At 39.1% G+C, this 12,163-nt stretch overlaps 1 protein-coding gene across 5 annotated transcripts in view; it reads left to right on the plus strand.

Annotated features, from left to right (window-relative positions):
- Positions 1–3,505: 3,505 nt before the first annotated feature.
- The window catches only part of HACE1 (HECT domain and ankyrin repeat containing E3 ubiquitin protein ligase 1), a 107,145-nt gene continuing 98,487 nt past the window's right edge, over positions 3,506–12,163 (plus strand). For 2 of the 5 annotated variants that reach the window (XM_069599198.1, XM_069599201.1), the window contains exons 1-3: positions 3,506–3,849; positions 10,510–10,564; positions 11,614–11,703. In XM_069599198.1, coding sequence (XP_069455299.1) covers positions 3,774–3,849; positions 10,510–10,564; positions 11,614–11,703 — 221 coding nt within the window. In that variant the 5' untranslated portion in view covers positions 3,506–3,773. The remainder of the gene's footprint in view (positions 3,850–10,509; positions 10,565–11,613; positions 11,704–12,163) is intronic. The other 3 variants (XM_069599200.1, XM_069599202.1, XM_069599199.1) reach the window with 2 other exon arrangements.

Genomic DNA, 12,163 nt, shown 5'->3' on the forward strand with positions numbered 1-12,163 from the left:
GGGACTGGAATGCAAAAGTAGGGAGTCAAGAAACACCTGGAGTAACAGGCAAATTTGGCCTTGGAATACAGAATGAAGCAGGGCAAAGACTAATAGCGTTTTGCCAAGAGAATGCACTGGTCATAGCAAACACCCTCTTCCAACAACACAAGAGAAGACTCTACACATGGACATCACCAGATGGTCAACACTGAAATCAGATTGATTATATTCTTTGCAGCTAAAGATGGAGAAGCTCTATACAGTCAGTAAAAACAAGACCTGGAGCTGACTGTGGCTCAGATCATGACTTCCTTATTGCCAAATTCAGACTCAAATTGAAGAAAGTAGGGAAAACCACTAGACCATTCAGGTATGATCTAAATCAAATCCCTTATGATTATACAGTGGAAGTGAGAAATAGATTTAAGGGCCTAGATCTGATAGATAGAGTGCCTGATGAACTATGAACTGAGGTTCGTGACATTGTACAAGAGACAGGGATCAAGGCCATCCCCATGGAAAAGAAATGCAAAAAAGCAAAATGGCTGTCTGGGGAGGCCTTACAAATAGCAGTGAAAAGAAGAGAAGCAAAAAGCAAAGGAGAAAAGGAAAGATATACCCATTTGAATGCAGAGTTCCAAAGAATAGCAAGAAGAGATAAGAAAGCCTCCTTCAGCAATCAATGCAAAGAAATAGAGGAAAACAACAGAATGAGAAAGACTAGAAATCTCTTCAAGAAAATTAGAGATACCAAGGGAACATTTCATGCAAAGATGGGCTTGATAAAGGACAGAAATGGTATGGACCTAACAGAAGCAGAACATATTAAGTAGTGGTGGCAAGAATACACAGAAGAACTGTACAAAAGAGATCTTCATGACCAAGATAATCACGATGGTGTGATCACTCACCTAGAGCCAGACATCCTGGAATGTGAAGTCAAGTGGGCTTTAGAAAGCATCACTACGAACAAAGCCAATGGAGGTAATGGAATTCCAGTTGAGCTGTTTCAAATCCTGAAAGATATTGTTGTGAAAGTGCTGCACTCAATATGCCAGCAAATTTGGAAAACTCAGCAGTGGCCACAGGACTGGAAAAGGTCAGGTTTCATTCCAATCCCAAAGAAAGGCAATGCCAAAGAATGCTCAAACTACCGCACAATTACACTCATCTCACAAGCCAGTAAAGTAATGCTCAAAATTCTCCAAGCCAGGCTTCAGCAATATGTGAGCCGTGAACTCCCTGATGTTCAACTGGTTTTAGAAAAGGTAGAGGAACCAGAGATCAAATTGCCAACACCTGCTGGAATGTGGAAAAAGCAAGAGAGTTCCAGAAAAACATCTACTTCTGCTTTATTGACTATGCCAAAGCCTTTGACTGTGTGGATCACAAGAAACTGTGGAAAATTCTGAAAGAGATGGGAATACCAGACCACCTGACCTGCCACTTGAGAAACCTATATGCAGGTCAGGAAGCAACAGTTAGAACTGGACATGGTACAAGACTGGTTCCAAATAGGAAAAGGAGTATGTCAAGGCTGTATATTGTCACCCTGCTTATTTAACTTATATGCAGAGTACATCATGAGAAATGCTGGGCTGGAAGAAGCGCAAGCTAGAATCAAGATTGCCAGGAGAAATATCAATCACCTCAGATATGCAGATGACACCACCCTTATGGCAGAAAGTGAAGAGGAACTCAAAAGCCTCTTGATGAAAGTGAAAGAGGAGAGTGAAAAAGTTGGCTTAAAACTCAACATTCAGAAAACGAAGATCATGGCATCTGGTCCCATCACTTCATGGCAAATAGATGGGGAAACAGTGTCAGACTATATTTCAGGAGCTCCAAAATCACTGCAGATGGTGATTACAGCCATGAAATTAGAAGACGCTTACTCCTTGGAAGGAAGTTATGACCAACCTAGATAGCATATTCAAAAGCAGAGACATTACTTTGCCAACAAAGGTCCGTCTAGTCAAGGCTATGGTTTTTCCAGTAGTCATGTATGGATGTGAGAGTTAGACTGTGAAGAAAGCTGAGCACCGAAGAATTGGTGCTTTTGAACTGTGGTGTTGGAGAAGACTCTTGAGAGTCCCTTGGACTGCAAGGCAATCCAACCAGTCCATTCTAAAGGAGATCAGTCCTGGTTGTTCTTTGGAAGGAATGATGCTAAAGCTGAAACTCTGGTACTTTGGCCACCTCATGCGAAGAGCTGACTCATTGGAAAAGACTCTGATGCTGGGAAGGGGACGACAGAGGATGAGACAGCTGGATGGCATCACTGACTCAACGGACATAAGTTTGCATGAACTCCGGGAGTTGGTGATGGACAGGGAGGCCTGGCGTGCTGTGATTCATGGGGTTGCAAAAAGTCAGACGACTGAGCGACTGAATTTGAACTTGAACTTGAACTATGGCAGAACGTGAAGAAGAACTAACTGGCCTCTTTATGAAAGTGAAAGAGGAGAGTGAAAAAGCTGGCTTAAAAGTCAACATTTAGAATACCAAGATCATGGCATCTGGTCCCATCACTTCATGTCAAATAGATGGGGAAACAATGGAAACAAATAGTGAGAGACTTTAATTTTGGGGATTCCAAAATCACTGCAGATGGTGCCTGCAGCCATGAAAGTAAAAGATGCTTGCTCCTTGGAAGAAAAGCTATGATGAACCTAGACAGAATATTAAAAAGCAGAAACATTACTTTGCCCACAAAGTCCATCTAGTCAAAGCTAGGTTTTTCCTATAGTCATGTATGTATGTGAGAGTTGGACTATAAAGAAAGCTGATGCTTTTGAACTGTGGAGATCAAACCAGTCAATCCTAAAGGAAATCAGTCCTGAATATTCATTGGAAGGACTCAGTTTCAGCTGAGGCTGAAACTCCAGTACTTGGGCCATCTGATGCAAAGAACTGACTCATTTGAAAAGACCCTGATGCTGGGAAAGGTTGAAGGCAGGAGGAAGAGAAGGGGATGACAGAGGATGAGATGGTTGGATCGCATCACCAACTCGATTGACACGAATCTGACCAAGCTCAGGGAGTTGGTGATGGACAGGAAAGCCGGGCTTGCTGCTGTCCATGGGGTCGGAAACGACTGAGCGACTGAACTGAAGTAAACAAAGGATAACGTATATTCTGCGTTTGCATTGTTTGACTTTATGATTGTTTAAATCTGACATATGAAAATGTTATATTTCAAAAGTTCATGTATCTGGAAAACGTACCAATACTGGCATGATTGAGGATGGGTTTTGTTTTTTTTTTTAAGAACAATTGTGCAAATCCCCAATCGGCTATATAATCCGAAGGAGTTGAAGGGAGCTGCTCGCGTAAAACTTTGTGGAGCAGGAAAAGAGGGCGTGGGAACACCCTGGTATTTTCCCCAGGAACTTGCGGGTACGCCCAGTTTGCCCACTGGTTCCCACACACACCGCTCTACTGGCGTCTGCGTGGTGGAGGCGTGTAGCCACGGGCGCACCGAGTGTGGCTCCGCCCCGGGCGCGCGCGGCCCCAAACTACTGCTCCCAGAAGGCTGTGCGAGTCCGAGAGGGAAGCGGCGGCGGCGGCCGCCGGAAGGGCGAGAGCGCCGTCTTCGTCGGCGGGTGTCTCCTAAGTCGTCGGACCGACAGCCCCCGGACGGAGTACGCGGCCCGAGCTTTCCCCGCAGCCCCGGGAGTTAGTCCGGGCGAGCCGGCACCACCGCCTGCGGGACGGGCGCGGGGCGGGATGTAGGGCTTCGAGTGCGGAGGCCGCGGGCGGGCTGGGGGAGCGCGGAGGGCGCGCCGAGGATGGAGAGAGCGATGGAGCAGCTCAATCGCCTGACGCGCTCGCTGCGCCGCGCGCGCACCGTGGAGCTGCCCGATGGTGAGCGGGCCGCGGGGCTGGGGCCGCCGGGGGCTGGGCTCAGGGAGCTGCGAGGGTTGGGGAAGACTTAACTGAAAGCTGAACAAACGCCCACATTTACTTTCCTTGGCAGGGAGGGGCAGGTCTAGGACCCCTGGCCACCTCGGTCACCACTCCCGCCCCGGGCAGGTGGGGTTTGTGGGAGGGGCCCGGGCCGTGGGTGTCCTGCAGCTGGAAGAAGCAGGGCTTGAAGGAAGTCTCTCCGGACTATCGGTTAGGTGTTTCGGAGAAGGAGCAGAAGTATCACCTGGATGGCGGAGACCCGGAGTCAGAAGACAGCATAGTTGTTGGCCTTTTTCCATTTGCTGCCTGGAAATGCTGGTGGGGTAGGGTAGAGAGATCCCCCCAGTCCCAACCCAGGTAGTATCGTTTACTTTAAGCTGCTGGGGGTAATTAAGCGGTCTTTTCCTTTTCAACATGTAGAGCGCCATTTTATTTTTATAATAAGCAGATAAATAAAAGGAGGTCAAATGTCAAACGTGTACTTGAAGTGCTTGTTTGTTTACATGTATACACTTTAATATGCATATCCACTTCAGACAGGTTGGGGCTACTGTGCTTCTACAAAGGAGTAAGGCATGATCCTTGTCGTTTAGTAATTTTTAGTTAAGTTCCTTCAGGATAGGTAACACACAAGTAATAAAAGAGGTGAAAAAGCCGTTTTGTTTGCAGCCTCATGAACGGTTTAGTGGTAGTGGGTGAGAGCCGTGCTGCCTCTTACAGGCTTTTGATTGTGTACGCGCAACTGAGAGAAAGGGTAGCAGTTATGGCTGGTGATTTGTTTTTCTTTTTAATGCATTGTATTAGTTTATATCCGCCACCGCCCCCGCCCGGAAACTTTCTTTGAATTGCTGCTGGAACAATGATTTTTAAGTTAGGGAAGGAGACCTTGGCACAGAGTCAACAGAGAAATGTGGACTGGGAACCTAGGGATGATTTTCCTGAAAAGATTTTCCCTTGTTTGTACCTGTGATTCAGAACAACATAATTTGAGTTGACTGTTTCTGAAAAGTACGTTTGTACTTGGTACTTTGCTCGTATAAAGTAACAGACTGAAATAATCTTGATGTTAGGAACAAGACTTTTGCCTTCAGCTTAACTCTTTCTCTGTTTTGTTTCCACTTTGAGTCCATTTTTTAAGTGCTTACTCATTTCTCACAGTCAGGTTTTTCGGTGTCTGCTGCTGCGCGTGTAGTTTCATTGACACAGCAATTTGTATTGCTCAGCTTAAATCTCCATTTTTTTTCTTTAACATAAATGTGACTTAGAATACTTGGAGAATATTTCCTGGTTTTAAAGATAATATGTTTTCATTGTAGAAAATCTTGAAAGAAAAAAAATTATTATTTCTCACCCAGTAATAAACAATGCCTAGTATTCTCTTGAGTTCTTTCTATTATTATTTCTTTCTCTACCAAATTAAAATCATACTGCATATAGTCTTTTGTTCTGCTTTTAGAAAGCACAACGCTTTTTATGTCTTTAAACATGCTTATGATTTTTCAGGCTTTCAGATGATAATATGTAACAAACATTGAATCTAATTTTTTATAATAGATTTTATGAGGAACATCTTTGATTTTTAAGTCTTAGTCTGCCTTTATAATTATTTCCTTAGGATTATTACATAGAAGAATATAGATCTAATTATATCAACATTTTAAAGACTAAGTATCAGTCTCTCAAGTTATTCTCTGAAACAGAAAGTTCCACTGACAGTCTGACAGCCCCTGGACACTAGACTAATGAAAAATAAAACTTTTCTGCAAGTTGCTTACATTTGTTTTTCTTTGATTATAATGAGTTTGCTCATCTTGTTTTAATTTATCCCCAAATTCTGATGAATCTTTTTTAATTCTTTGAAATTGGCTCTTTCAAGTACGCTCGTGCATGTGTGCGTGCATATGTGTGTATGTGTTACATTCCAGTTACAAAAATCCAGATTGTTGTGCTTACATTTTAAGGGCTGAACAGGATTTCTGAGATCTAACTAAACTTAGGAAATAATCAAATATTTATCTTGCCTTGTTAGAATTCAGTTATTAATCATTTGATTGGAATAAATTATTAAGGTTGGTGTTTTTATTCAGACTTCACTCTAACTTTGTTACTTAGGATTAAACTGCAGATATTTACTGAATTGGATACTGAGAGGACATATTTATGTTCCCTTGAGATGATGAAAACCTGAGTATTCCCACTATAATGAAGTGCTGATTATTAGGGCTAATTATGGAGTGCTATTATTAGGAATCTTGTGAGATAGGAAGTAAGGAAAAACAATGATTTTAGGGATATAGATTCTCAGTGCACTTTAAAAAGTTGGCTTATATCGTTTGTTTATGTGGAAAAAAAAACCTTAAACTTCTGCATTTACAATGAATGTAATTTGTTTAATAAAATAATAGAACTTGAGCCCATTGGAGTATATGCTTGAATGATGATTAGGATAATTCAGTTCAGTTCAGTCGCTCAGTTGTGTCAGACTGTTTGTGACCTAATGAATTGCAGCACGCCAGGCCTCCCTGTCCATCACCAACTCCTGGAGTTCATGCAAACTTATGTCCATCGAGTCAGTGATGCCATCCAGCCGTCTCATCCTCTGTTGTCCACTTCTCCTGCCCCCAATCCCTCCCAGCATCAGAGTCTTTTCCAGTGAGTCAGCTCTTCGAATGAGGTGGCCAAAGTACTGGAGTTTCAGCTTTAGCATCATTCCTTCCAAAGAACACCCAGGACTGATCTCCTTTAGAATGGACTGGTTGGATTGCCTTGCAGTCCAAGGGACTCTCAAGAGTCTTCTCCAACACCACAGTTCAAAAGCACCAATTCTTCGGTGCTCAGCTTTCTTCACAGTCCAACTCTCACATCCATACATGACCACAGGAAAAACCATAGCCTTGACTAGACGGACCTTTGTTGGCAAAGTAATGTCTCTGCTTTTGAATATGCTATCTAGGTTGGTCATAACTTCCTTCCAAGGAGTAAGTGTCTTTTAATTTCATGGCTGCAATCACCAGCTGCAGTGATTTTGGAGCCCAGAAAAATAAAGTCTGACACTGTTTCCACTGTTTCCCCATCTATTTGCCATGAAGTGATGGGACCAGATGCCATGATCTTCGTTTTCTGAATGTTAAGCTTTAAGCCAACTTTTTCACTCTCCTCTTTCACTTTCATCAAGAGGCTTTTGAGTTCCTCTTCACTTTCTGCCATAAGGGTGGTGTCATCTGCATATCTGAGGTTACTGATATTTCTCCTGGCAATCTTGATTCCAGCTTGTGTTTCTTCCAGCCCAGCATTTCTCATGATGTACTCTGCATATAAGTTAAATAAGCAGGGTGACAATATACAGCCTTGACATACTGCTTTTCCTATTTGGAACCAGTCTTGTTCCATGTCCAGTTCTAACTGTTGCTTCCTGACCTGCATATAGGTTTCTCAAGAGGCAGGTCAGGTGGTCTGGTATACCCATCTCTTTCAGAATTTTCCATAGTTTCTTGTGATCCACACAGTCAAAGGCTTTGGCATAGTCAATAAAGCAGAAATAGATGTTTTTCTGGAATTCTCTTGCTTCTTCCATGATCCAGCGGATGTTGGCAATTTGATCTCTGGTTCCTCTGCCTTTCCTAAAACCAGCTTGAACATCTGGAAGTTAACGGTTCACATATTGCTGAAGCCTGGCTTGGAGAATTTTGAGCATTACTTTACTAGCATGTGAGATGAGTGCAATTACCAATTAAAAAACATCTTCCTCCATTTTATGGTTTGAGGAGAAATTGAATATAGCATAGTGAATCTGCTTTCTGGTCTTTAAGGTTTTCCTTAAACAGTTTTCTGAAACTATTAATAAAAATGGCCAATGTATCTAATAAAGTGAGAGAAAGTTTAGTCTTACCACTCTTAAGTGAGAGAAAGTTTAATCTTATCACTCTGAACTTTCATTATATACCTAATTTTCAAGATTTCTTCATGAGTGTGGAGAAGGAATCACCTGACAGCAAATTTTATGCAGTATTTTCTTAGTATTTGCTGGAGAGTCTCCTTCTAGCATCAGAGTTGTGGTTATATTTGTGTCTTCATACCTTTTAGTGTATGTAAGCTATATTTTTTTAATAAGGTGAGGTGTGACTGAAAAATAAGATCTATCTATAAATTTTATCTAAATACTGTAAATAAACCCATGTGAACTTATGATGTTCACTTAAAATTGTGTACTATCTTGTTATATAAGTTTAAATTCACAAATAATGGTATTTCCTGTTTATTCCTTTAGTATGGAATGGCTTAATTGAAATTGTCTTAATTTTGGGGGGCACGTGTTTTATAAGAGAGAGAGAGCGTTGCCGTGCTGAGGGAGGCTTAGTCCAGTGTTTTTTCAACTCCTGTTGGTGATTCCCTTATACGTAATGAGAATGATTTAGTCATTGCAGTTAACATTTTGAAAAAATCGAAATAGAAGAGTAAAACAGACTCTGTTGTACATGTCAAGAATAAGTACTGTATCGTAGACCTTTTGGTTATTTATATGTAGTGTATACTGTGTGCACTGTAAAATTTTTATAATGGGGGCTTTGGAATCAGCCAGCTTTGAATTCCAGTTGAGCCACTTAACGCCACCATCACATACTTATTGCATAACTAGTGCTTCAATTTTCTAATTTGCAAAATGGGGATAATACTAGTGCCTGCTTCATAAAGTGCCCGTTAGGATAAAAGAGATGATGTATTTGTATATGAAGTGTTTAGAATAGTACCTTGAAGATAATGGTTTAAAACATGTTGGCTGTTAGTTATTAATAGGATTCCTTGGTTATTAACTTTATTTTTATAGTGAAAGAACTGTTGCATCTGCACTCTGGACTTGTGAAGTTTCCTGGGATTAAATTGTTCTTCATGTCCATACTCAAAAATAGTTAAAATAATGAATAAAAATGTGCAGAAATGGTTACTTTTGTTTTATAAATACTTCAAGATATATTTCTAAATATTTTTTCAAACATAATCACAATATCATTAATAGAGCCAACACAACAGTAATTTTTAATTCTCATCAGATATCCAGTTCATCATATTCAGTTTTCTCCTCTCAAAAATATCTTAACAGTTGGTTTGTTTGAATCAGCATCCAGTCATAGTCCACACCTTAATTACATTTGGTTGACTCGTCTCTTAGGAATCTTTTAATAACTTTTCCTTCTCCTTTTTTATAACTTTCCATTTTTAAGTAATTTTAGACTTAAAGAAAAGTTGCGTAAATACTACTCAGTTCTTGTATACCCTCCAGCCAGTTTCGCCTCATGTTCACATCTTATACAACCAAAGTACAAGTATCAAAACTAAGGAGTTAATATTGGTATATTGCTGTTAGCATTTAAGACATTTATTAGAGATATTACAGATGTTTATTAGAATATCAGGAGTTTTCCTGCTAATGCCTTTTTTTCTATTTTGGGATCCAATCCAGAATACGACATTGCATTTATTTATTTATTTATTTATTTAATTTAAAAATCTTTAATTCTTACATGCATTCCCAAACATGAGCCCCCCTCCCACCTCCCTCCCCGTAACATCTCTCTGGGTCATCCCCATGCCACCAGCCCCAAGCGTGCTGCATCCTGGTGTCATGTTTCTTTAGCCTCCCTTGAACTATGATAATTCTAAGTTTTCCTCATCTTTCACGGTCTTGAGACTTTTTTAAGAGGACTGATCAGGTATTTTGTGGAATTCTCCTTCATTTGGATTTGTCTAATTTTTCCCATGAGTAAATTAAAGATTTTTGGCAAGAATACTGTGAAAGTGGTATGCTCTTCTCAGTGGAAACTCAAGCACTGTGAAATATCGATATATATTATTTCTGGTGATGTTACCCTTTTTGAGTTGATTAAGGTGATATCTGCTGCGTTCTCCACTGTAAATTCACTATTTTTCCTTTGTAGTTAGTATTTGGGGGAGATGTTTTGATATGCAAATACTCTTTTTCCTCAAACTTCAACTCATTGATTTTAGCACCGCTGTTAATTTTTTAAGGACTAAATGGGATGTATCAGGGTTATTCATTGTAAATAACTTATTAAAAAACATGAAGCTCTAAAATGCATTGAATTGAGGAATGACCACTAGTAATATAAAAGTAAATGCAAACACTGGCTGAAATTTACATAAAGTATCACATGAGATCGTAGGTATTACTGACTTTTAACTTCTTTTGAATCATTTCTGTGAATTCTATAAAAAATGAAAATGTAAATTAAGTAATAAGTAAAAGTTAGACTTTAATGCTGTTTTATAAAAACTTCTAAAAATTTATTTTGTTACAGTATTAATACGAAGCAACTATTATGTATGTTTAATGTTTTAAATTTATTTTAGCATGTATATCTTTGATATCCATATATACTTAAAATTCCTCCAAAATACTAGTAGGTATGATGAAACATTCTACATTTTTGCAAATAGTATGTGTAATACTTCTGGTGTTTTGCACTGTTCATGATTATCTTCCGTCTCTTCTCTTAGCGTTTTATTTAGAGTCAAAAAAACTTTAAAATCATCGTATCGCCTTTTGGAAAAAACAGGAGATAAATTAATTCCTTTCTCTGTTTTTTTTTTTTTAATACTTAGATAATGAAACTGCTGTTTATACATTAATGCCAATGGTAATGGCTGATCAACACAGGTGAGTGCATATTTCAGAAATTTATATTTTTTAAGAATATGAATTTACCTAAATGTTGTATATATAAACATGGACACAGAGTTTGGACATAATGACCTGGGGCAAGTTATTAAACTCTGTTATAATTTTCTGTCTGTGAAATAAGAAACAGGATTTTCCAAGTTCTTTATTAACTATAATAATCTATGGTTAGAGATTTTCTTTAATTTTTTAAAAAATTTACATATTTTCTTGACGTATAGTTGATTTACAGTGTTGTGAAGAGATTTTCTAGAGATTTTCTAAACAAATAGTCAGAAATTAAAATAACTCTTTGCTTGGTTACTGACAGTGAAAAAAATACGGTTTCTGTTAGAGGTTACTACTGACCTTTGTAGCAGAAATTTAGGCCTGATGGACAACTTATTCCTTGATATTCTACTATTTTGAAGTTCTTTTCTTTAAATATTCTTTTTATTAATGTAGTATTGACACTTTTATAGGGCTTGTGTGAGATACAGTTGTCTGGCTGTGTGATGAGGTGTAACTTGTAACAGACAGCTCTGCTATGGTTAGCCATTAGGTAGTTTGGTATTATGAGGAGAAAGAGGCACTGTATTTTGAAACAAGTTTAAAATATAAATGATTTTTTTTTTTTTGCTTTGAAATTCCTGTCTGATATAATTAAAATATGTTTGTCTGATTTTTCTTATTTGGCCAAAATTAATACAGATAGGCTCAACTTTGTGCACAGGGAGCAGCCAGCCCTACTGTCATTGTTTCTCAAGAATCTAGTGGGAGCTGAAGCCAACTTAGGTGTCCTCAGAGCAGGTGACATAGTCAGAGCGGCAGATGAGGAGCCCTTCAGCACCAGCTTATAGGTGAGGGCAGTTGAAGTTTGGATGATGCTGCGCTGGCTGCCGTGCTCTGCATAGAGAGTAGTGCCTTGTTTTTTGGCTGATGTGAGACAAAACCTTTTGCGTAATTGGTAAGGGTAATACTAAAGAGCTATTAACTTGAGTTATTATGTTTTTAAAAACTTTTTTTTAAACATTCTTCTTTTTGCATAGGTCTGTTTCTGAACTACTATCAAATTCAAAGTTTGATGTCAATTATGCATTTGGACGTGTGAAAAGAAGCTTGCTTCACATTGCAGCAAAGTAAGACTAAATATTTTGGATTAAGCTCTGGTCTAAAGTAATGATCAGTAAGCTTTGAAGCAGTGTGATTCCATAGTAGTTATGGAGAGAGATGAGAACAGGTAGCTGAGTGGTTCTTTGTCTTATTGAGGCCATAGTGTGCCACGCTTGCATCATTTCTCTAAGATAGTTTTTTAATTTTGGGATTGGACTCAAGTCATATCTGATGTTTTTGCTTGTCCTAGATCAGATTAGAGGAGGTTAGGCATGGGGTTTATCTTTCCTGGATATACTTAAGAGGGTGCATTCATCAACATTTTACTTTTATACCACCAATGTAAGATTTTATATGCTAACTGAATGTGAAGCTATTGGCTTTATACTTTTTTCTTAGGTGTGAGAATGATTTTTATTCATAATGTTCCAGTGTGTAACTAATCAGTTTGTTGACCTCACCTTTTAAGATTTAGGTAGTGCTAAC

Source organism: Ovis canadensis, chromosome 8, assembly GCF_042477335.2.
Source record: "Ovis canadensis isolate MfBH-ARS-UI-01 breed Bighorn chromosome 8, ARS-UI_OviCan_v2, whole genome shotgun sequence".
In the NCBI taxonomy this organism is placed as follows: domain Eukaryota; kingdom Metazoa; phylum Chordata; class Mammalia; order Artiodactyla; family Bovidae; genus Ovis; species Ovis canadensis.